At 44.9% G+C, this 26627-nt stretch overlaps 1 protein-coding gene across 5 annotated transcripts in view; it reads right to left on the bottom strand.

Moving 5' to 3' along the window:
* The window catches only part of LOC147884111 (fatty-acid-binding protein 2-like), a 69373-nt gene extending 50210 nt beyond the window's left edge, over positions 1-19163 (bottom strand). For 3 of the 5 annotated variants that reach the window (XR_015543667.1, XR_015543666.1, XM_087398607.1), the window contains exons 1-4: positions 19010-19163; positions 2255-2379; positions 2050-2092; positions 1460-1700 (exon numbers count right to left, since the gene is read on the bottom strand). Coding sequence is in view for 3 of the 5 variants with exons in the window: in XM_087398607.1 (XP_087254733.1) it covers positions 1460-1700; positions 2050-2069 (261 nt within the window). In the remaining 2 variants the exon portion in view is untranslated. Of the gene's footprint in view, positions 1-1459; positions 1701-2049; positions 2093-2254; positions 2380-2545; positions 2718-18860; positions 18990-19009 lie in introns of those variants that run through there. The other 2 variants (XM_087398608.1, XM_087398609.1) reach the window with 2 other exon arrangements.
* Between the last annotated feature and the right edge of the window lie 7464 nt (positions 19164-26627).

Genomic DNA, 26627 nt, shown 5'->3' with positions numbered 1-26627 from the left:
CTTCCTAGACCTTAGCCCTCCTTGGTGCTTCAAAAATGGCTCTTGCCCTGTTGAAAATAGTGCCTCCTCAAAGTAATCAATCAAAGATTCTAAGAATATAGAGTAAGTTGTGCACTCCTTTAAGGGAGTGAGAAGGCTCTCTTGCTACATATGGTTTTGTGCCCATTGACTATACGCACCTCCACATTCCTAAAGAGATTTCAGTTTGGGATGTGTGGCCTTATCTTTGCCACATGTTCTCAATCAATCACGACTACTAGGAAAGGTGCACTATGTGTTCTTAAGCAAGACACTTTGACTAGACCTTTTCTTCCTTGGGTCATCAAAGACCCTCAACACAGCTTCAGCACATCCCAACCCCTCCAACATGGTCCACTCCAAATTATCGTTATGGGATTTTCTCCTGGAAACCTCTTTGAATGATCCATTGTGCTCACTATAGGCTTGTCCTTAGAGGCGCACATATGAGGAGGATGGAGAGATCTATCATAAATCTAGTAGACTATTTAAACTTTCCCTAGGATGTGGGATTTTGGCATCTCATTTTGACTTATAAATTATGACATCAAGTAGCACTATGATGCTGCCTTTACTTCATATAGCTAATAGAGGACCCATCAATGTTGTCCCACCCATTGTTCCTGTTTGATTTTTCAATTTTTATTTCATTCTCAATGAGTGGGTTTTAGCCTCCTCATGATGTATCTATTAAAATGTGAGACTGAGAGGTAATACTTCTGACTTTATTTGTGGCAAGTACATGTGAGCCAAACTTCAAGATTCCAAGGATAGATCAACCGCATCATTTGCCTAGGTTTTGTTCACTCTAATCATGACTAGAAACAAACAAAGATTCATAAATAAGCTTCCTTTATAAGCACTAAGGCCTCTAGTGCTCAAATTTGAACCCCCATAGTTTTTGGCTTCCCATGCCTTTGAAATCTTAATTGTTCTTGCATAGTGGAAAGACTTCATTGAGAATTCTAAAATCCCTTAAGATCAATGCATCATCATGCATGCAAGGAGAACCTCCCTACTCTAAGTGCTTGCACCCAATGTACATCCCCATAGCAACACCCTGAAAAATGGCCCTTAAACTTGATAGGACCCTTAGCCATCCTTGTCATGAGTGTAGTTCATCAAAATCGTAACTAGGTTTCATACTTTTGAAAACTTCATTATGTATTTTCCTTGATTAAGCACAGCTAGGAAGGTATCTTTCTATGCCAGCAAACTCCATATACTTCCTCACCGCAAGCCATTTGAGCTACAGACGTTTTCTCATTTCTTGGCACACATTTCCTGCCTGGATGACGTCAATGCATAACTTGAACCTATCAAATATAATTCATTTATGGAAAATGAGGAATCCAGTCCTTAGACAATATTAGTGTCAACAATCAATAAAGATTAGAAGTCACATCTTTTGGAAGAAAGAAGAGAGGAAGAAAACTGAAACCTGTGTTTTGGCACCTAAGTTCTGTTCTTCATATATGTCACGACATAGAACCATCGGAAACTTAAATCCGGTCTTTGGTTCTACAAGCACCTCATTCAAACTATCAGCTATCAGTCCGCATGCGAGCTGACGGATTTGAGGCTCAATGATTCCATTCATGATGGCAGCTCCATTAATGGGATTGTCTTTATCTGGATTGCCATGAAGTATGTCACTGTGAGGAGGAACCAACTCGGAAGGCCTGCCAAAGAGAAACTCATTTATCAAAACACAGAATTATGCTATTTCTTAAAAATTGTTCAACTAAATTGTCTGGTTCAGGCAATCGCAATCATGTCAAGTTAAGAAACAATTGTTTCTTATGATGTCAGAAGCATCTACACTGGACAGGAAACTTTGGACTCAAAATACTACCAAACCTTTTTGTTATAGAAATCTCATATAATCTTTGAAGGATACAAGCTGGACAGGAATGCTTGAAATTGCACTAGCACAGTACAAAAGAAACAGACGCTGGCACTGTTCTAATAGAAATCAATTTCATATCACAGATCTTGCAGTTACTCCTTAGAGTAGTGGGACAAACTTACCAATCCTCATGTGGTGGCATGATTGCAGCACTCCCGGCCAAGCCTGTAGGAAAGAACAGCTAACCTGCTTAGCTTAAACCATGCCAAAGATTGTAAAAAGAGGGGGGCATAACTAAAAGATGTGGATGCTATTACATTTCTTTGAATATCGCAAAGCCACCAACGGAAAAATCCTACTAGAAAATGGATTAAGTACTTTCCTTACCCAGCTGTTTTGAATTTGTCTGCTATTCCCAGACCTCTGCTCCCTCCCATGTACTTTGCCAATTTCTATCCATGGCAATACTCCTACAGCAGCCTGCACAGCAGCCGTTCATACACCTCCAAGATCTGCACTTCGTAGAAGAGGAACCCATTGAGCCTAAAGCATTTTCTGTTCACTAATTTTAATCTGTAAATTAAATATGAATGAAAGACAGTGGCAAAACTAATAGAAAATATGGAAGCAAGACAATGAAGTAAAAACAGTGGCAAAAAAACAGAACACGGAAACAACCATTTGACTGCATGATCCTCTTATCAGTATCACGAGAGAAACCCTTGTCTACTGGTTCTGGTACAATCCTGAGACGTGACAAAAGCAGTCTTGGATTTTGCTCACTTCCATGAATGGGGAGCTTAGTTCAGTAGAAGCCATGTGCTGATGGTACATTAACGACAGTCCTGGCCTGTACTAAAAGAAGTGCTGTGAGTTGAACTAAAGGTGTTCAATTCAGCCTTCAAATTATTCCAAAACGGAAACAGATTTCTCAACAGCCCCAACTTGCAGTAGCAGGCATTCTTTGGAAAATGTGTAGCTTCAAGCTTTTTTAGTACTAGTACGTGTCCCGCTAGGTTTACAAAGCATTTATGTCCACAAAGGTATGGACTCATTTATATCCACAAAGGTATGGACTTCCAAAACAAAGAATCAATACCAAGGCATTTTGAACTTCCATAAAGGATAATTTTGAGTGTCATTCAACTTTTCTTCAATATGAGGCATGTTATCTGAAGTCATGCCTGCAAATAAATGCTATGCCCAAATACTACTGCTGTAATAACTAAAAATAACCCTAGTACCGTTTTTAAAATGTGGAAACCCGGATGTGGGTTTACTAAAATCACCAAAAAAAGAGCTATTGCCCTTTGTCAAAACTTCAACAATAGCAAAAGCCTATTGCCAAACACCTCAAACTGCTTTAAAATGTGTGTAGTGGTAAACAAAATGCAAAGCCTCTAATGAGAAATTAAAGCAAGTATTGGCTGCTTCCGAACACTCAATTTGCTGTCAAAACTATCTCAAATGCATAGAAGGGCCTTGATACGTGTTGAAATTTTCATCCAATGATAAAATTTCACTGATAAAATTGAAATAGATTATTAGAACTCCCAAAAAAAACTGCAACCAACAATGCAAGAATGATGTTTGCATATTTGAGCCCATTTTGGGTTGTTTTTTCCATTGTCACCTGCCTAAACGTGCACTGCAGACTGAATAAACATTGTTTTCATAATTTTCACGAGTCAAAACCGCCGCCATACGGAATTTGGCGACCCCAAAAAAAAAAGAGCACCACGATTATGCCCCCTTGTGTTTGTAGCCCCCCCGACTTGTCCAATGTGCACTAAGTTCCAATGATGGAACTTCTTGTAGTTGTTGTTTGTGCCTCTAGATCACCTCCAAGGATTCACAAGTGTACGTGTGTGTACAAGACTAGCCTGGTAAGGAGGCTTAGTACCACTTGTGAAGTTTGTGAGAGTGAACACAACATTAAGGAAGTTAAAGACCAAGAAATGAACTGCACACAACTTTGAATACAAAGAACCAATCATCAATGGGTCTTGTAGAAAACCGTAAACCCTAGAACTAGATTAAGTCCTAGAGCAACACATGGCATAGTGCCGCATGTATGGTGCAAAAAGTTATTATTACACTACCTTTTAAAAAACCCCAAACCCTAGAACTAGATTAAGTCCTAGAGCAACACATGGCATACTGCCACATGTATGGTGCAAAAAAATATACCCCTTCAGTGAGGTAGAGTTAGTTTCTTGATCTAAACTCGTTTACAAATACATAAGGGCATTATCCAATCCATAATGAGCATAAGCCCCAAAGTAAAGAAAAGCTTGAGAGCCTAAGAAGAACAAGAGTTGGTAGGATTACAATTCCCATGCCACCAAATACATCCAAAATTCTTGGACATGTACAAAGAAAAGCAAAAGAAGAACACGATTGTATAGTCAAGGAATGGGATCGAGAGGGGCTTGGAAGCTAAAGAAGAGCTTGATCGAGCATTGATCCTATCTCAACTCCAAGCCGGAGTAACAAAACTCGCCCAACCAATTCCACCACAAAGAGATCCACTTTTGGTTATGTGTTCACCTTTGCAGGTGATTTGCTTTGTCTACCACAGAGACCGAGTATGTTGCAACCACATAGGTGCAAGGAGGCTATATTGCTTGATCGGCTACTAGGAGATTTGGGGATTCATACAAGTGTACCGACATTGCATAGTGATTCCATGAGTGCTATTCAGCTAGCCCGGAATCCGGTCTTTCATGCAAAGACCAAACACATTGAGGTCAGGTACCATTTTATCTGGGAGGTACTTGAAAACAAGCGCATAGAGCTTGTCAAGGTTCATATAGATAATAACCTTGCAAATATGCTGACGAAGAGTCTACCTAGTCAGCGGTTTGAGTATTGTCGAGTATTGATGGACATTGGATAGTATGCTCAGTAGCTGTTCTCCATTAAAGGCACATTGGTCTTTAAGTAGGATAGGAGGTTGTGGGGGTTAAAGGCCATTGTCTTAACCCCGGTTATGTACCATGGTTGTTAAGACACTCGTGTCTTATGATAAGACACTTAAAACACGTTTAGACATACTCTAAATTTTTTATAAAATTTAAAAGCCCTAAAATTTCAACGTTTTGGAACCTTAGACTTTGCAGATAGCATTTTCGTTTCGTGACTCGTCGTCCGGACTCCATACACGCCATCCGTACCACGGTGCCCTGTACGCTTTTTTGCCTCTTCCGCACGACTGGTGTAGATTCGCCGTACATTGTACGGACCTACCATACAAATTTGCCGTACCATGTACGGATTCGCCATACATTGTACGGACCTGCCGTACCCTGTACGGATTTACAGTATGTTCAATCCTGCTGCTGGTTTGGGTGACGAGCATCAACATTGGAGCTCAGCCTGCCTTCAAGTTCACGTTGTGCATCGTTTGCTTCTTTTATCACGTTGTACAGCGCTGTTTTTGAAGGCCTTGAAGGCTCCATTCCACTCTACATCTTGCTTTCTCCTTCCCCAAAAAATTGGGGCAATTATGGGCTGAAAGACCTAAGAAAGTTGGCCCCTTTCTGGGCTTGTTTCAGATAAGAGCCTGCTAGTATAACAGTAAATTTAAAGGGGGCAAAACATGGGCTGAAAGCCCTAATTAATTTGGCCTCCTTCTTGGGGCTGCATAGCAGCATACTAGCATTGCTTATGCCTTATGCATGAGACTTGTTACTACTTAATGCTTGAGCCTTGAAGCTTCTATTGCAGCTTGCTTGGCATGTGCATTTCTCAACACAATTAGTCTATAGATTGCAGTTTACTTGCTTGTTCTACTTCTCCCAAAATTTATATTGAATTAAGCTCGTGTGCATGCCAACATGACAGGTCACAGGTCATAGCAGCAAAGAATTACAGCATAGCAACAGAGAATTACAGCATAGCAGCAGAGATTTACCATGCCAGATGCCTAAACCTCCAAATCCACTTTGGGGGATCCATACCACTATGATTAACCCCGCAGTGGCAACGGGGTCAAGAAACAAAAAGTGGAAGTGCAATTATTGTAGCGAGCCTTTTGTGAGCTCAGTGACACGTCTTATTCTCCATGTGTCTAGACTTGGTGGTAGAGGAATTGGTGGATGTACTTCTGTTCCTTTTGAGATTGCGCAGAAAGTTATCAGAGATCATCCAAAACTTTGTGGTGGACCTAGTACCATGCCTGCTGCCTTGCAGGATGAGGATTTGTTGGGGCTTGAGTCTCACACTATCAACCTTGATGATGCTATGGATAGTAACTCTAGTGCTATTTCCTTCCTTAATTAACTTCCTCTTCTCTTCGTCCATCATAGAAGGAAATGGCACCTATCCAGGACGTGATTGGCTGTTCACATTACTTACAAGAGCTTTACCCTTCCCTTTATTATTCTTAAACCGGTTTGGTTTCCTAAAAGTGGGTATATTGTTGGTCTTAGATGATGACCCACCCTCCTTATTGAAGGGTTTACGAGGATTCAATTTCCTCTCGACTATTTCAGCCAGTTTAGTGAGGTCCTTAAGCGTGGTCGGGTTAAACATTTCAACCTCGTACATTACTTTTAGGCTTAAGGCTGCTAAATACTTCTTTCTCCTATCTTCCTCACTCTTTTCAGAGAGAGTTTCCAAAATCTGGCTGTAAAATCTGCATTACTCTCATTATCGAACTGCCTAAACCTCTCCCAACGAAAGGTTAGGTTCTCTTCATGCCTCGGTGGCATGAAAGTGGCTTTCAGTTGCTCCACGAACTTCGCCCATTCATGAATAGGCTCTTTTCTTGTTTGTGACAAAGACCACCACATTAGAGCATCCTTCTACAGATGCAATGTAGCAAGAGCAAGCTTCTCTTGCTCGGTCTTGTCTTGATCGGCAAAGTATAGCTCAAAATGGGCGAATCCAATTGAGTATTTTGTCAGCCTCCCTTGCCCCATCATATTTGGGGAACTCAATTCTTTCTCACGGTTGGAATTTGGACCTCTTAGAAGGGGTACTCAACTCTTCATCCCCAAAGTTTAAAGTCCTCTTAGTCCCTAATCTTGTCATAATGGACTGCTCAATCATATTGCTAAGCTGGAAAATCAGCTTATCAACAGGAGTCTCCTCTCTTCCTCTTGCACTTGGATTATAATCCATGTGTGCTGGGTTTTGAGTTGAAGGCGTAAACTCATCACCTTGTTCTTGGCTGGTCTCATTTCTTCTTTCATTACAAAAGGAGAACTCCCTATCAAGAGGTTCTTGAAGGAGAAACTGCTGTAAATCTATTTGTGGGTTATCATACTCAAGATGTGTATAACTCTCACCTAATCCATCCTCTTCAAGAGGGGGTTAAGGTGTTCTTTCTCTCTCTCCTTGGGGTAATGGAGGAAAAGGAATAAGTTCATTCTTCCCCTTCCATTCTTTCCTTTTAGTAATACAAGAGAGAAAATGACTTGCTGCAATTTCAAAAAAGGGGTTTATTTTACAACAAAAGTCAAGTGTTATAGAGTTGGTGGTACTTATCCGACTCCCGCTTCGTTTGTGTTGAGAAGACAATTAAAATGACCTCCTCTTCCTTCTCTTTTAAGCTTTTCTTCTTGTATTTCTGCTGTAAACTGGTACACTACGTTTGGGCTACTAGTTTTGAGCGTATTGGAGCTCCACTAGACCACCACCTCTTGGTTCTGTACCCTGCAACAATTGGTACGATGCGGAGTGCAAGGCTTATCGCCGACAGCTCCGACTTGAAACCAGAGGTCACCTCCCGAACACACCAGACACGGTATGCAAGTACCGACGTCTCATACGTCGGAAGAAGCACGCATTTCTTCGTCAAAATGAGGAGGAGCTGGTGCACATCTTGTACAGCAACAACTCTAAGGATTTTTTGCGGAGATTAGCTTATATACCTTGTTCTCAGAATGGGGGGGCCTCGAACCCAGGTGGCTGATCCACGTACACCTCCTCCTTGAGATCACCATTCAAGAATGCTGATTTAACATCCATTTGATAAATTGGCCACTTTTTATGAGCTGTAGCCATTCTTTCAATTTACCAAAAGCTTGAGCCTTTTCGCGAAGAAAGTACACCCACATCTTTCTACTATAGTCGTCGACAATCAATAAAAAATAGGAAGATCCCCCCAAGGCCTGTGTAGGCATCTTATCACACAAGTCAACATGCACCAACTCTAGAGGAGCGGGCGGTAGTCAGATCAACGTAGTCAGTGGAACCGAACAGTAAACCTAGTCGGTGAAGCCGACTAGTCGACCTAGTCGGTGAAGCCGACTAGTCGACCTAGTCGATGGAGACGACTAGTCGTCCATGGAATATTCAGGGAATATTTTCTATACTGTCGCCTCGGGGGCTCTCATCCTCGAACCCCCACCAGGGGGGCCGTTGGCCCCCTTGGGACCCCCCAGCTGGGGGCCAGCTGGCTCCCAAGCCCCAGCAAGAATAAGGGGCTCCCACACAATCACCTTTCTACCATCAACGGTCTCATTGATAGATCTCATTTGACATGCAAGTCAGGATCCATCTAGTGTCCCGGGCTCACACATGGCTTCTCCTCATATGGGGGCCTTACAACTTGAGCACCTTGGACCACTGGTGGTTACCAGGAGGGTGGTTCATTGAGCATATCTAACAAGAAGTAGGGCAAAGATTTATGAAGAGGAAGGCAGCAAGGGCCTTTATTGCACAGAGTAGCGGTAAGGGCCCATAAAGGACAAGCATGGCAAAGGCAAGCCTAGCAAAAGCAGGATGATGGTAAGTTTGAAGTTGACGAGGACTCGTTTGGGGGGGGGCTAGAAGAAGAAACAGTGCTTCCACTGTGACAAGACCAGACACTAGGTGAGAGCTTGCAAAAAGGAGGCAGATCAAAAGGAGGAGTAAGAGTTAGAGGAGTCAATTTCATAAGCAAATGTGGTAAAGCATAACTTTCCTTGGTGAGACTCCGAGAATTGCTGAGATTACATATGTAGACTGGGTGAAACTGGTTGATCTCTAACATTGAGACATGCTCCAATGAGCCAGGGGTACCAAGAATTGTTGTGAAGATAGAGAACAACATTGTTTGCTGAGATTGTTGCATTGAGAACGAGGCTGACATCACGTGTGTGACAAGGGATCAGGGTTAGATGAGTGCAGAACACTGAAAATTGCAGTGTAGTGTGGATGTCATGGGTGCCTCCAAGAGCTACTTGATTTGCTTATTTCGGGCACAAAGTTTGCTTTGTTTTTCTCAAGTATTAAGAGTATGAAGGGTGAAAGCCTTCTTAGCAGATAGAGGGGGAAGTCTTATTGCAGAGATCATCAATGCCTATTGCATGACCTCTGTCAAGGTCAGTTGCTGCAAGGAGCTTGAGCTGCTAACATGGACAGGCATTATGGATGCTTCTTCAAGGCCCAGTTGCAGGATGCTGGGAGTAGAAAAGGGTAAACCTGTTGAAGCCTTTATGGCAGAAATAGATAAAGCGAGTATGCTCTTAAAAACTGGTTACTCAGGATGGAGCTCAATTAGAGCTTGTGTTTGGAGATTGTTGAAGGGTGATCCAGGATATCTGGAAGTGTATCGGTGATGTGGATCTATGTGGGATAGCTGCAGGGATCTCATTACTTAGGTGTATTACTTGGTTGCAGATGGTGCCAGAATAGTGACTGGTTGGAATGGGAGCATGGTACTTGTGTGGAGACAGGCTGTCCTAGGATTTTGAGGGGGACAGCTGGATATGGAGGTACTTGTATTGCTCAAGGTTGCTGGTATGTTCGTGATTGAGGAGAGTGGTGCCATGGACGTTTGGTATTACTTGGATGGTACCTATGTTCTGGGATGGCTTACCTTGGTGAAGCTGGACCTGGAAGAAAAGTGGGTGCGGATTTGAGGATCAGATATCGAGCACTTCGCCGACTTGTTCCTGAGAGCTTCTACATGGAAGCTCATGGAGCATCTGCATCAATGAGTGAGTATAGGCCCACAATGGGTCAGTGAGAGGGGCTGCTGGGATATGGGAGTTATCTCCTGACCTGTGAGCCTCCATATGAGGATGACATGGGGGAGGATGACCTGCAGAAGGGGATTGTGTCAGAGAGAAGCCATATGGGCAGAGAAGAAGGCTGCTATGGGGGCGGATCTGAGAGTGAAGAAAGAGAATATAGGGCTGGCACATGGGCAGCACGCAGGCTGCCATGTGGGCTGGACATGTGGCTGCATGAAAGGGCTGCCTAGGTGCAGCATAAGGCCCTGGATGAGTGCTCAGGTGGTGGCAGCAGCAGGCCCTGCAAGGGGAGCATACAGAAGCCGACAAGGGCTGCCAGGGCTCATTTATAGGCCTGCAGCAGGTTGGCAGAAGCCAGGAGCAGGAGTCGGCCGTAGAGCAGGGACTGTCGACCGTACAGATTAGGGTCTGGTTGGCTGGTGCAGGGACCTGGTCGTCTGGTTATAGATCTGGTTGGCCAGATCTGGGGGCTTCTAAAGGTCGTATTTAGAGAAAGCTGACCTTGGCTGGGAAGAGAGCAGCAAGGAAGTTTTTGGGTCAGCATCTTGCCAGCACACATTGGAGCTCCTTTGGAGTGGGCATGTTGACAAGGTTGGAGGTGCTCTGGCTAGATGGTTGTAGGTTGTGCTCTATATTTTGTATCAGGGTTTGCCTATTTTGTGCAATCTATTCTATATGTTTTGGCTATTCTACTGCATGAGCATGCTCTAGTTTGAAGCTGTGAGTTACTTCAGTAATACTTGTGTGCCCAAGAGACAGAGCGAGGTTTGTTTTGTGCATTGTCAGAACCCTGAGTTTATGGTTTTTAACCTTGTTACTGTCATGAGATCGAAACTGCACCATGAGTTTTTTATATTTGACTCTCTGGCTTGATTTTGATAGAGGCAACAAATTCGGGCGACATACTGCCATGCCCTTTAAATTGAACCTGGCTCGCTTACTACTGATGTAATCCACCAACACAGCTACGAGCTCAAAAGCGTAATGTCATACACATGAAGAAGGACAAAAAAGGGGGATGATCCACGTGCGGAAGGGAATATGGATGATCCATCTATCTTTAGGTAGAAGACGAATAGAAACTAATGAGAAGCAGGATGATTCAGCAGCATAGCTCTCACTGGTGACCTCCTTAGGGTCAAAACAGATTCAGGTGTAAGCCAATTATGGAATTATTTTAGGGACACACTATGATGGGCATTGGTGGGTGGGATTACAAAATTGGTGTTGAGCTTGTGATGATGTGTATTAGTCCATGCGCTCATTGAATTTTTTAAGTGGCATGGCTGACTATCACATTAGGGGGCCCCAATTTTCAACGTACCTTACTCCTACTATAATCAAATCTATTATTCCACATGTAGAGGCTCTAGTTATTCTTTTGGAACCACTATGATAATTCTTGATGTGGAAACACATCAAGAACTAGTCATTCTTTTGCAACCATTATGCCAGTCCTTTATGTGGAACACATCTAGAACTTGATGTCAACACGAACAATACTTGCCCTTGATTTTCTATTGCTTTTGACATAGGGTCAAGAGCTCCCCTTATCAGATGCTTGCAGGTTGTCATGACAAGAGAAATGATTATTTAGTTAATTAATAGTCATTAGAACCTTATTATTGCTAGGCGCCAATTTGATGGTGCGGTTATATGTTTGTATTTATGATCGATCAAGCAGTGTAAATAGTACCGCCAAAACTATGTAACATTGGCTAATTTAGTAATAAAGATGTGCACACACGTGTCTAGGTCCTAGGGGCAATAGGAAAGGGAAAGGGTACATTAGAGTGCATTGAATGGTAGGTGCATGGGTCATAGGATAAGGGTAGGTGTACATGGGAAGATGGAACTTGAGTGATCTCAAGGGACATTAATGAAAGGGTATCACCCTTTCATTGTGAATCTCACGTAGCATTCTCTCTACCACATTGCATTCATCCGCCATCTCTCTCCCACCTTGCATGTAGGTCGAAATAGAAACAAGTACTCTCACAAGGGCGCTCTTCCCCATTGGAGGGCTAATTGGCATTCAAATTCTGCATGCATTGCACACATTTGCATTCTGCATGCATTGCACACATTTCCCCATTGGAGGGCTAATTGGCATTCAAATTATGCATGCATTTGCACACATTTGGTTTTTCACATTTGGTATCAGAGTGGCGACGGTCCACGAGCAGAGCGAGAAGAGGGTGAGAGCAATGTGTAGAATCGTGGCGGAAGCACCAGTGTGGGAAAGACATGGCTTGTGAGACATGTGCGAAGGACGGTGGGAGAAGGCACGGAAGACAACGAAATTTGACGACAGAATTTTGACGACACGCATGCCCATTGCTTCCCGACCCTGAATTGTTTAGGCAAACATCTCCTTCTCGACCAACCCTGAATTTCCGAGGTTGTGAAACAAGGGATTTTTCTGAAAATTCTTGGTCTTGAACGGTGAACGGGGTGTCCTAATGGAGTGACTCCCCCCCTCCCCCCCCACAACCCGTGTGAATGTACCCTTAAAATCCTTAAATTGTGAGGAAAAGGGATCCCCCTGTTCTCCCCAACGGAAAGTCATCACCCGTGCTGAATCCTAAGTCTGATCATACATAATTAAATACATCTGGATGTAACAATGAAAAGAAAAGGACTGGAGTGGAGCGGAATCCTCCATATGTCATGTCGCCTTGGCTGGTGCATAGCCGGTGATGGGACGTTGGTGCCCGTCAAGGGGTGCCGTGCGTCTCGGTCTCTTGGACGAGGCTCGACGCAAGACCAGAGCCATCGTGACTCCCGTGGGACGTATCCCGGGTCTAAACAATGACGGGAGAGTGATCTGTGTGTCTCCTCGATGTCTCGTGTGTCGTGCTGCGATCGTTGGGTTGGGGTCTCTGTTACGTCTGTGGCTAGAGACTGGACGATCAATGTCACTCGATGGGAATAACTCTGTGATCCTGCTCTGAGAGGTGTGTGATGATGTGGCCAAGCCCCATCGCCTGAGTAAGTACTCTCTATGTCGGACTCCCTCGTGAATGAAGGCCACGAGGCATCTCTGATTTGGGTAGGCGAGGAATCTGGAAAGGCCCGGAGCCGTCTCTGAAGAGGCAGTGGTAGCAACCTCGGATCTTGTAGTACACTGGGCACTTGAAAATAAAATGCTCCTCCGACTCAACCTCCTGACAATCGCACAATATGCATAAGCGATGCTCCCTAGGAATCCCCTCTGCTCTGCCGCTCTCTATGCGGAGGCGGTGTGATGATACCCGAAACTGTCCGATGGAGATCTGTAGTGAGTGAGGCATATGAAGCTCAGTGTACCCCGGTGGTGTGATGAATCCCTCCTCCGAAATGCGAAGAGAGTAATCTCTGTAGAAACTCAGCTTCACTGGAAGCTCCCTCGGCTCCAACCAGGTCCTAAAGGTGTGTAGCTGTAGGAGATCCTCTCAAATGACCTGGTTGGTATGTGGCCCAATCGGGATGGTGGGTGGGAGTACCGGAGGGGCATCTAAACTGTACTGAAAAGGAGGTATCCTATTGATGTGGAACCCTAGTCTCACAAACCATCTGTGAGTCCGTGCATACCAGCATCGCTCATCTCCCTCTGTTGCCAACCTCACGGAGGAATTGAGAGCCAACCATGGCAACCTCTGTCTCCTTGATGTGCAGTCCCCATATGATCTAACCCGGTGTAGATATGTGATGGTCTGAAAGGCTGCATCTAGCTGGAGTGGAGAAGCACCAAACTCGGCTTGAATGATGTGATGTGGTACAGACGGTTTTCCCCGGATCATCCGTGAGAGCATGAGGATCTGCAAGCGCTCCACCCGTGTCCACTCTATCTCTGACATGTTAGGCCCCCAACAAGGGCTGCCATACATACCGGCTGGTCAGACCAAGGAGTCGAAGAGAAGAGCCTTGGTCCGAGGGTTTTGGAAGTGGGAGTGAAAGCACTGTCTCTCTAGCCGAGCCAGTGAGGTGTATCCCCTGCTCAGTCTGGCCTGCATCGCTGGTCTCATCGTGAAGATCGGGCTGGAGAAGATGACCCCCAAGTAATTGTATGAGGATACGATCTCAACTGGTGACCCACCCAAAGTAAAAGTAAACTGCTTCCGTTGTATGTTTGCTCGAGAGGTGTTAAAGATCATGACCTTGGTCTTGTCAAGGTTGACCTCCAAATCATGGGATAAACAAAAAGCCTGCAGTGCATCCAGGTGTCACTGGAGCCCCTCGGGTGTGGACGACAAGAGTGCCACGTCATCTGCATAAAGAAGAATCCCGATGATGATCCCGACAAGTGAGCAACCGGTCCCTCCGAACGTCCCCATGGAAGTTTCAAGCTCATCAATGTAGAGGCCAAACAGGGTCGGTGATAAGGAACACCCCTGTTTGACCCCTATGGTACTCAGGATCTCATCTGTCCAACCTGCGCCTGTACAAACTCGGCCTGAGACTCTCTCATACAGTGCCATGACTGCCCATATGATCTCCTGATCAAATCCCAGTGTCTGTAGGCGTGTGATAAGACGAGCTCGAGGTACTGTGTCAAAGGCTTTGCAGAAATCCACAAAGCAACAGTATACCCTCTCCTTCCGTGATCTGGCCTCCTCAATGATACTCTTGAGTGTGAGTATGTGATCCATAGTCCCATGGTCTCGCCTGAAGCCGGCCTGACCCTCTGCTCTGAGCGCTCTCATCTTTACGAACAGGCTGACGGATGCATCCAATACAGCTGCATAGATCTTGGACATCACATGTCTAATCATGATAGTCCTGTAGTTACTCGGGTCCATGGGATCCCCTACCTTGTGGATGGGGGTGATGGTGTTGAGTGTCCAAGTGCGGGGGAAGCCAAGGCAAACAGCATCATTGAATAGCTTTGCTAGGATCGGGGCTAACGTGTCGATCCCATATGTGATAAACTCAGTGCATAGCCCCTCGTGATCCTTAGCTTGGCCATTGTGCAGTTTCAATGTCGCGTCCTTGACTCCCCCTCTGGTCTATACGGGCTGAAACAGGCCCCAAGAGCATGGTACCAACGGATAGACAAATTCTTTCATAAATTAAACTTCAAAAGATGTGCCTCAGATGCTAACTTATATGTGTACAAGAAAGGTGAAAAATCTGCTATTATTGTTCTATATGTGGATGATCTCCTCATTACAGGTGACTATGAAGACATGATCCAGCAAACTAGAAAGGCATTGTGCACAGAGTTTGAGATGGCAGACTTAGGCTTGATGCACTATTGTTTGGGGATTGAAGTCTAGCAAGAGCCAGGCAAGATCTTCATCTCTCAGCAGAAATATGCAAGGAAGATCTTGAAGACATTTGGTATGTCCGAGTGCAAGGAGATAGCTACACCAATGGAGGTAAATGCGAGGCTGTCTATGGAGGATGCCTCACCACCAACAGACATCGGGAGGTACAAGAAGTTGGTTAGCAATCTCATCTATCCGTGCAACACCAGACCGAACATCAATTTTACTGTGAGCGTTTTGAGCAGATTCTCCAATAAGCCCCAGAAGAATCATTGGAATGCATGAATGAGGGTGCTCAGGTATGTGAAGGGCACTCTTAATTATGGCATCACTTATGATACACGCACTTCCTTGGCTGGTCATTGTGACTCAGAATAGGCTGGAGATGATTCCAAAAAACTAATTTTTGGATATTATTTCTCGAGGTTCAGGTATCTTCCCTTGGATCAGTAAGAAACAACCAACAATGGCATTGTCTTCTACCGAGGCTGAGTACAAGGCAGCATGTTTTGCCGCTTGTGAAGCAGTGTAACCAAGGAGGATCTTATGGCACATGGGAGTGCAAGAGGATGAGGCAACTGTGCTGAGGTGCGACAATCAAAGTTGCATGGCCATTGCTAAAAATCCACTGTTTCATGCGCGCACAAAATATATAGAGATTCAGTATCACTATGTGCATGATTTGATCGAGGACGGGATAGTGGAATTGGTCTACTGTCCAACAGAGCAAAATGGAGCAGATATCTTCACCAAGGCACTCGGGAAGGATCAGCTTCAGGGTCATCTTCAGAGACTCGGCATTGGGTCAAGAGGGTAGTTCACCTACGGGTAGACATTGAGGGGGGGTGTTAGATATGCTCAATGCACCACCCTCCTGGTAACCACCAGTGGTCCAAGGTGCTCAAGTTGTAAGGCCTCCATATGAGGAGAAGCCATGTGTGACCCCGGGACATTGGATGGATCCTGACTTGCATGTCACCCAGTCCATTGTATCAATTCAGATCTTCTAGCAGAGATCTTCCAGCTAGTAGCTCTTCACCTAGTATCTGTCTAGATCGCCATCTAAGCTCCACTGTGGGAGTGCACGGGTGGACGAAGCCATCATCTGTACTACATCAGTATTGAAGGAAAATTTTTTTCATCTCCAATTTGCTGTGTACTCTCTATTCTTTGTTCAGTTTCTATTCCGCTGCGCCGTGTAATTTAACACTTCTCCTATACCAACATAGCCACAGCTTCTCAAAGGTGAGCCACTTCGACCTTTCCAAAATCATCATGCTAAGTTCTTTGCAAGCACATTCACCACAAGCATCAGCAACTACACCCGGTCCCTGCCAGTTGATCCCTGACCACCTTCACTCTCGTGAGATAGTCATACACAACGTCTCCCTTCTCCATTTTCATGGCAAACGATTGATCCTAGAGGTGAGGATCTTGTAGAGTCATTGTCTGGTACATGTCCTTCAAGATGTCCTATGACGCTCTTGAGATATCTACCACCTGAATGTGCAAAATCACTGTTACTCCAATGATCACACAGAGTGCCTCAGCATCCTTTTCCTCCCACTCTTCCCCCTCAAACTAATCTGCAAGCTTTACTATCTTTCCCATCGCATTCAATGTATCCTGGGGTTTCAATTTCCCTCCTGTCATCACTTTCCTTCCCCAGCTTCACCTTCCCAATGGGTAATTGTCTCCATCAGGTTTACCTCTGTTTGGAAAAGGCATCCATAAAGCCACTGGAATGAAGATCTTGGCGCACACCTAACACCAATGATGCAACTGATACAAACTCTGCAATCCATACTTGACAAAGGCAAACTTATTTGAGTCTAGGTCACTGTCCTTCTCACAAAGGTATCTGCCTTTCAGATGCTAGAGTCAATCTCAATTCTGCGATCCTGAGTTGACATCACCTTCCTTTCAAGCAAAGGTTCTCTCCTGAGTCCTCCATGCATCAAGGCACTTGTGAGTCCCCCTTGGGGCTCTGAAGCCAAAGATTTTATCACCCTAGCTGATAGATGTCAGAAACCAGAGAGCCGCTTGCTGTAGCCAACTCCCTGCAATGGAAGACTTATCTCGAGGTTAAACAAATCTCATTCCGCCTCTTTATGCACATAAGTATAACTTAAGTCTAGAGCATGCTCATGATGCAGAATAAACAAATGGGCAAGCTCTGATACAAAAATGTAGTGCCCAACCTATCACCATCTAGTAGCTTGTGTGCTCTCCACGCTGCCTTCTACCTCTGCAGAGCACCTCCAACCTCCAAAGGAGCTTCAGTGGGCTGGCAAGTTGCTGACCCAAAAGACCTCCTTGCTGCTCTCCTTCTAGTGAAGGTCTGCAGCCAAAGGCTTTTTCTGAATACCAAGACCCGCCAACCAGATAAATAATCAGCCAACCAGATCCCTGGCCCAGCTAACCAGACCAACTCCTGCTGCTCCAGCCGCCTGCTCCTGCCTCTGCCAATCTGCTGCAGGCCTGTAAATGAGCCCTGCCAGCCCTTGTTGGCTGCCCTATAAATGAGGCCTGTCAGCTTTGATGCCATGTTAGAGATTAACTTTGAATGGGACTTGCAGCCTGATGTTTTAACAGATTCACACCTTTTAGGCCATATCTGCACTGTTCTAGCTTTACCCACACCTGGATTACTGGTTTCTACCTGCTCATGCTCAAATTCTGCCAGCATCTCAGCCCTCATCCAGGGTGTTATGCTGCTCCTAGGCAGCCCTTCCATGAAACCGCATGTCCTGCCCACATGGCCTGCATGCTTATATTCTCGTTCTTCTCTCTCAAAGCTGCCCCCAAGGCAGACTTCTTCTCTGGCAACATAGCTTCTCGGCTCACAGGTGGGGCAGTGGTCTCCTATATCCCAAGACTCCATACTGTTCAGCCTCCCGAACTGACTCTGCAAAATTCTGTAAGCAATGGCAATCGTAGATAAGAGGAAATTATTATGACCCCTTTCTCAAAACAACATTCTCAAGGTACATCATTCTTGATCTTTTCTAGCTTAGTCTGAAATGGGACCCATAATCACGAAACTATACTCTTTCAGCCTCATTTGGTTTTCCTTTGATCTTCCCTTCCTTCATGTGAGTTTCTTGTGAATTCTTTTCACTGTATAAATAAATGTTTAACATAAAGAGTAAGCCCTGGTGGGAAATTACTCTGCGTACTTACTATTTGAAAGTACCTACGTTGCACAAATCTAGCCACCTCGATCATATACGTGAAAGAACCTAGGAAAAGTAGAAGGCCTGGGCAATTAACAACGAGACTAAGGAGTAGTGCAAAAGCGATATCACCTGGGCAAAAAGAAAGCCACAGCAATGATCTTAGATCCCTCTAGAGAAAGAGTGAGGTCCAACCGAATGGCTCTTGAAATCCTACTTTATAACACGATAATCTGGTCTTGCAGATGTGCATTTCCCAAACCCTTTGATGTGAGGAAGGGGTCCTCCTGGGAAAGCCATGCTACTAACTAGATACAGTCGGGAAATCCGTTTGAAGGGTTAAGAGACGGTCCTCGAGGCGATGTCGAGTTGTTACCCACCGAGTGGTTCATCTTTATCTCGCCACTCACGGAAGGGACGAACACAATGAAAAGTCAACGCAGAAGGAAACATTGTCCCACGGAGAGTTATCGCGATATGAGCCAAATGCAGGGTGAAACACATCCGGATCGTGTTGAACTGTTGGCTACGTTGCGAGCTTCTTCCTCCCTGTTTCGTTGACGTGTACTGACGATAGGCGCGGGAGGGTTCCGGCGGTTACCTCAGGGTGCCGCCCAAATAGTAAAGTGAACAACTCATTTACATGTCGTCAGTGAAATGTGTAACAATGCAGTAGGAGCAGTGTGGCAGCAACAACAACAAGAGGTGAGTGCAGGCGAAAGGGGAAGAATGATGAAGGGAAGCAATGACCTGAGGAGGGCGAAGCAGAGCCGTTTACATCCAAGGTGATTGAAAATGTCTGCAAGAGCTGGGCAGAGAGAGCAATGGAGAGACAGTGAGTGAACTCTGAGACAAAAAGAGCAGCATGGACGTTGTTGATGATGAGCGGCCAGAGCAGTTGGCAGCGAGCACTTGACTGCTGGGACTGTAAAAGCATCACCTGCTCCCCCTGTCATGATTTGACTCCTCACATATCGGCACATGGCACGTGCCCCGAATATTCCCCCCGAAGATTCCCCTGCCTTCAATCCCGGACACACTAGGTATCTTTTTAATCTCGCCTGTGTTTTTGGAGCTCCAGATTTTAGATTTTCTTAAGGAATACTCAAAATTTGTTGCACCATTAAATGCGTGCATCTCATTGGCTAGTCGGTTTTACAATTTAGACTACCTACATGGGCACCATCACCTCTGGCCCAAAATTGGTTGCGAATTGCAATGCATCCTCCTTCCCTCACTAGTTCACACCAGCTCAACCAATAAAATTATACAAAAGTAGGCCTCTCGAGCTTTCATGTACTGCTACCAATGCATGCTCAGCCAATGGGAGCTGCTTGCTGCCTCGTCTCCTCCATCCTCGCGTGACCGTACTCCCTCGAACTCAAACAGAGAACTATGGGCCATGCATGATCATGCCCTAAGTCATACTATTTTCGCTTATATTAGAATAGATCTCCAACGACTTGAGGCCTTAATTTCAACTACCGTGCCATGCGTGGAGCTCTACTCTAACCTTCTTTCTTAGGGCGTTTTATGGACTAGAGCCGTCCATGGTGCATTGAATGCATCTAGGCCATGCGTTGGACAAGGGCAAGCAATCTTGCCCGTCCATGATGCGTGAACTATGCCCGTCATGCACTAGTTTATAAACACCCTTAAGTACGGGAGATACTTAGCTTTAATTACAATCTTGGGAGCCTCTCTCTATTAGTTTCCCTTTTAGCCCATGACGTGCTTAGGGTGGTGGGTACACACTTCTCAATGTCGGCTCATGTAAGAGAAGGGGCAAGGGCATTGTGTGGTTACACACTAAGTGGGCTAAGGGGCAGACATTGTATGGTTACACGCTAAGTGGAAGCATATTACAAAAAATGGTAATAATACTAACAAGCAAGCATGATGCCCCACTTGGTTATGCACGGTGCAAGGTTTAAATCCCTATAAGCGCATGGGCGGGGGATGCACAAGGAGTTGAGGCTGCCCAACCTCATGGCTATATCAAGATTATGCAAAGTGTTTGCGCATCAAAGACAAAATTTATTGATGAAGTATGGCATCTTGGTTTTTTCTTTCTTCTTGACGTGTATTTTGTGCATGATAATATTTTTGTGGCCCTCATAATTTTATTCTAACAAAACCATCGCACCAAGCACCTTTCTCTTTCCACTTATACTATAACTACATGCGCTTAGTGGGAATCTAGCTTTTTGAGAGAATCTTTCTTTTGAGTGTTATTGAGTGAGCGCATTTCAAAAAAAGTGCTTGGGCACTTGTCATCACTTGCTTTTGAAGATGATTTTTGTCCTTTCCGTAACCCATTTGATATAGTCCTTGTATTAAGTGAAATGGATAGGTGAATGCTACTTATATCGTGCAATTATTGAAATGGATAGGTGAAAGGTACTTATATTGTACCATCATTTATCTCTCCACTCTACTTTCAAATCAAAAGTGTAGCCATGATGCCATTAATATAGAGCTTTGGTATTCCAAAGCATATGAGCATGCTTTGTTCCACTTTTAATCTAGTGTAAGCGCATGTGAGATGAAATTGTTTTATTGTCAAGTTGTATCTTAAACAAGGTAAATGATATATATCTATCATTCATTAGGCCTGCCTATGGGTGAGTGAAATGCTTAAGAGAGAGCATAAAATTGGAGGCATGAAAAGGAAAGAGTGTACAAAGAGTAATGCAAATGGTTCAGAAGTCAACAAGATGAATTTCATTCATGTGGCACAGAGAGAGAGAGGGGGGGGGGCCTAGAGAGGAGAAGAAGAAGAAGAGAGAGAGAGAGAGAGAGAGAGAGAGAGAGAGAGAGAGGAAGGAGAAAGAAAGGAGAGAGAAAAGATGAAGAGAAAGGGGAGAGGGGAGAGAGAAGAAGAGAGAGAGAGAGGGAGAGAGGGGGGGCAGGCCAAAGAGGACGAAGCCATTAAATGGGACAAAAGGTAAACAATTAAGGAAGTTGGTGCATGGTTGTGTGAGGCATGGCGGGTGTGGACATTAGGTTCATTGGTAGCTTGTGCATGGTTGACACCTGCCTCGAGGTGGTGCTTGGGAGCTGCAGCTCCCTGAAAAGATGACGAAGTAACCCGAAGTCTAGGAGGGAAATGAGTGCAAGGAGAGGCATGAGAGTAGTGCATTGAGAGAAGAGTCTACCATGGGGGAAGATGCGGGAGTGCAGGTCGAGAACGATGTCGAATCTATGTCCTACATGGAGGCTTTGGCCGAGAAGCTACTAGCGGGGTTCACCCCGCTAAAAATGGAGGAGGCCAAAAGGATTCTACATGGTGAAGCCGCATGACCTAAAAGGGAAGTATCTACGAAAGGCTGGTACGAGGCAGGCCAAAAGCATGCGATCCAATGTCAGCTCCAAGTGGAAGATATTAGGCTCGAACTCGAGAGGAAGTGCATACTTCTTTTTCACTAGTCAGATTCCATCGCTGAAGGAACTCCAACATTTCTTGGTATTCGAATGTGGCATTCTTGCATCAGCGTATGTGGCGAGATTCTTTAGTAAAGGCTTCTTCTTGGTATGCTTCGTGTTGGAAATCCTCTAGAACGATAAGTTGGGTAGGACTTATATGTTTGCAGATGCCTCAGTGCTTGTCATTCCCTGGAACGCTACGTTCTTTGTCGACAAGTTTCTTTACCATGACTGTCCAGTGTGGGTGGATTATCCTAGTCTGCCTTCATGTCTGGGTGACTCTCTTGAAAGAATGGCCTCTACGTTGGGTAAAGTTATGCTCATTCCTCTAGCTGTTGCAAGAGCTCCATTTGGGCTACACCAGACTACATCAAGATCACTTCCCTCAAAGGATTGTCAATTGCCCAACAAGTCAGGTTTGGCCCTTTCTTGGATTCCTTTTTTATCTGCAAGTAGACTAGACACTTTGCAAAGGAATGCACGGAGAAACCTGTGAATACAACTCTGGTCCAAACAGAACAGGTTGTGTCACCCCCAAAATCGAACATGCAAGATGAGGTACCCAACCAAACAAATGGTAATCAATCAGTCCAGTGGATTCGACAATTCATGAGCGAAGGTGATCATGGTTTGAAAGCGTACAACAAAGGGTCAACTGAACAATGTAGGGTGGTGGGTAAAAAATGTAAGTCAAAGCTGGTTGGCTCCAGTGAAAAGCCAATGTGAGATATCGAATTGGTGCATGAAGTTTCCTCAGACTTAGACAAAGAACGGGTGGAGAAGGATCAGATCTTCATTCCTCACAGCTTTTAGAGACGGCAGTGGGAGAATTGCATGGCGATGAAGACCTCTCTGAAGCAAACCACAAGAAGTGCATGTTGGAGGAGAAGGCTCATGAAGATTCGCAGGGTCCACTTCAAGATGAGGACTGGGTGAACTCAGTTGTATTGGCCCACCTCAATCCTCCAACCCCCAAAAGTCTCTCCAAGAGAATTAAGGAGGTGGCCACGTCGACAGGCATTGGGAAAGAGAAGGGGTTTAATTTCTTCATAGATTCTTACAGTGTCCTTACTCAATAATCAAGGCATGGCTACGAGCAATGGAGGTGGTGATTATGTCATGGAATATAAGGGGATGGTGTGACAAAGGTAAACAGAAAGGCTACATTAAAATGGTGAAATTTTTGAGACCGCACATTCTTCTTCTTCAAGAATTGAAATGTGGACCGGATGATGAATGGTGGTTCGAATGTCAACGCTTGGGTTTCGAAGTGTTTGCCAATTTTCCTTATAAAGGAAAGGGAGGTGTAGTGGTTTTTATTCAAGGTAATCTCAACTCGAAGGAGCTCTACAGGAATGAGGGGGGACTATTGTTGTTGCGGTCTCGGTATCCGAATATGCGATTGTTTTTCAAGTGGCTTCAGTGTATGGCCCCCACACCCCCCAAGAGAGAGTCAATTGTTGGGAGCATCTCGAATCATCCATGGAAGGAGAACATTGGCTAGTAGGAGGTGATTGGAACTTCACCTAACGATAGATCGCATGTTTCAGGTATGGAGCAGGATGCATGGGAACACTAAGTGTAGAGTAAAGGTCTATTGGACTATGTTGAGCTAGACGCGAAAGGTTTGGCGGGATTTTCCTAGTCAAATCGTCGAAAGGGCGATGAATTCAGAGCTGCAAGGCTAGACAAAGTTTATACCTTAGAAGAAGGGGGGCAGCTAAAGAGCCTGATGCATGGTGAACTAGTTTTGGGCACTGGCCTTTTTGACCACTTGCCGCTCATTTCGTCCTTTTGCATGCCAATGGCGGCAGGGAGGTCGCTTGATATCCCCTTCAAATTTAAGAAGAGTCACTTGGATTCTAAGAAATTCTATCGAGAGATTAGGCAGCTATGGGCTGAGCACAAGACACACATCACAGACCCGTGCGATGGGTGGGATGCCACCATTCGACAGGTGTATGTCAAAGCAAGGGACTTTGAGTGCCAATTTAGGGAGAAAAGGAAAAAAGACATGGATAGTCTCGTCCTAGCATGGAAAAGTATTGGGGCGGCTCTGACAACAAATCCTACTGACCCATATCTGGCTACATTTATGGTTGAGGTGGAATCAGCTTTGCAGGTGACAGAGTGTGAAGGGGCCGAATGGGCTAGAGTGAGAAGTAGGCAGTTATGGCTACTATCGGTTGGGGACTGGCCGTCCAAGTTTTTCTTCCAAGTAGTAAAAACGAAGCATGAAAGGGAATTGGTGGATAGAGTAATGGACAAGGGAGGTCAATTGGTCACAGAGTTCTGGCATGTGACAGAGGTGTTCAAAAGTGACTTAAGTGCTATTGTGGGTGAGGACACAGTGCAAGATTACCCTTGTTGAAGGGAAGTGATAGAGTTGATGGAAGCAATTTGCCTCGGAATCTCAAAGTATCAGTGTGAAGTTCTAGCCCTTGACCCTTTACTACAAAGGAGTTGGAGGAAGCACTCGCAGCTATGGAGAATGACAAGGCGCCTTGACCGGACGGCCTCCCGACTAAGTTCTTCCAGGAATTCTAGGATGTGCTCAGTAATGATTTGAGAGATATGGCTAACACTACGATGGAGATCCTTATATGAGGATGTCAATGTTGGTCTTGTTAAGATCTTCCCCAAAAGACAAACCCACATCAAAGTTGGTGATTGGCGGCCTATAACCATGTTGAATACAACATATAAAGTGATAGCTAAAGCTCTTGTAATCAGAATTCGTGAAGTGTGTGCATATATACTTCATAAGGAGCAGAGCGGGTTCATGAAAGGCCGGGACATCTTCGACAATATCCTAAACATCTCGCTTGCATTGGATCATGTAATGAACACTGGTCAACAAGTAATCCTCTTTGGCTTCGATCTTGATAAAGCTTATGATAGGGTGAGGTGGGAATTTATCCTTGCTGTAATGGACAACTTGGGTTTTGGGGATGGTTGCTGCCTTCTTTAGCAACACTTCTGCTATCCTCTGTCTTAATGGTGGCATGGTAGGCACCTACTCCCTCAAGCGCTCCATCTGTTTCCCCTTAGCCCCTCTTCTCTCTGCTATCTACACTGTTACGTTCATTCATCAGATTAAGACTACGGTTGCCCATGGTAACGTCAAGGGAGTGTCCCTTCCCATAGGGGATCAACTAGTCACCTAGCTCTTTGCGAATGACACAGTGGCCTTCTCCGTCTCGGTAGAGTCAAGTGTAAGGTGCCTTCTAGGTATTACGGATAGGTTCTGTTGGGCCTGTAGGTCACAATGTAGTTTGGCCAAAACCTTTGCTATTAAAACCAATCCGATCCACTGCGAGCTTAGTTGAGTGAGTTGCAAGTACACTTCATTCTGAGAGGTGAGGTTGTTAGATATCTAAGTGCCCCACTGGGTATTGGGGTCTCTATTAAGCAAAGAGTTAATTGTTTCATGGAGAGAATTAAGGGGAAACTAAAGGCATGGCATGGTCTCCAACTAAGGTGTAATGCAAGAGTCCTAATCATCCAGCTTATTTTGTCTTCCACATCGACTTATTTAGCTACCATATGGCACTTCTCCAAATCGAATTAGGACAAGTTTGAATGGCTACTTTGGTCCTTTCTATGGGTTGAGTATGTAGGGAAGAGAAAGCTTCACCATATTCCTTAGGATCCCCTCAAATCCCCAAAGCTACATGGTGAGCTTGGCATTCCGGACGTGCATCTACAAAACCAGTCTCTTATCTGCGAAAGGCTTCCATGTCTGTTCAATGGTCGCGCGCCATGGGTCAACATTTTGAAGAAATTAATCGAGAAGGGGAGCAGTCAAGGCTTGGGCGCTTGGCCAGATCTTACTTGGTATGATTGTTTGATCTTTGGTTTTTCCTTGAAGATAGTGGGTTCACATCTAGCTGCATGTTTTATTGTAGCTTCGAAGGAGGGGGTCAATTTTCTCATGTGTACGGCTTTTTGGGATGAGCCATTTGGTTTGCATGATGTGATAAGGGCCAAGAACCTCTCCAGGAAACAGTTTCGCAGGTAGGCTAATCTGTGGGATGCAAAAGGTGCTGACTAGTGTTCTATTAAGTGGCTCTCGGAGCAAGTGCCTCTAACCCTGGGGAAAAGAGGTCTTCTTCAAGTAGTTCTAGACCACCTTCAAGATGGGTGGCGTACTAATACAGTGTTATCGTCATAATGGCAGGATAATCAATGGGCAGTTGGTGTAACTCACCTCAGAAAAATCTAGGCCAAGATAGTGTATCACCGGATGTGGCAGGAGTCATCAACCCCAATGGACCTTGATGAAAAATGGCAGCTCTAGAAGAGGACAAGCTTGGTAGGTTAAAAGGATGAAAACCATTTGGAAGAGTTGTGTAGCATGTAAAGCCATATTTTTGTTATGGAAGGTTGCACATCAATGGTTACCAATTCGAGGTAAGCTGTCTAAACATCTCCCTGTCTCTCTGATTTTCCCTCTATATAACAATCCCTATAATTCATGAGTCATCTGATGTGGCATTGCCCCATTGCACATGAGGTGTGGTTCAAAGTAGAAAGGGCAATTCATGAGCTAGAATCATGGTCAAATTCTATCAGGGTACGAATTGGAGGATGGTGCTCTTGGGAGATGATGCCCGGTTACCATTGACTCTGGCTGCATGTTGGCCTTACATCTGTGCGGCGATTCTCCTGGCAATCTGGGAGTATCAAAACAGCTTGGTCTTCAATCATAGGAAGGAGGGTGATGGCAAGGCGGAGGCGGACCAAGGGGCTCCTTAGAGATTTTGGATGGGTCTTATCTCATAAGGCCCCAGTGTTAGCAGAAACCTTCTTTTGATTGTTGTGCACATTAAATCGTGATATCTCTTGCTATATGCAGTGAAGGCAGAGAGTGTGTGCCTCATTTTGTTTGCCAATTTTTGTACTTGGTCTTTTTAGGGCTTGACCAGCCCCTTAATATATT

The sequence above is a fragment of the Dipteris shenzhenensis genome, chromosome 27 (genome assembly GCF_047967505.1).
Source record: "Dipteris shenzhenensis isolate YYH24624 ecotype China chromosome 27, Dip_SZ_1.0, whole genome shotgun sequence".
NCBI lineage: Eukaryota > Viridiplantae > Streptophyta > Polypodiopsida > Gleicheniales > Dipteridaceae > Dipteris > Dipteris shenzhenensis.
Note: the sequence above shows the minus strand (reverse complement) of the source record. Positions and strands in the feature narration are given on the sequence as shown.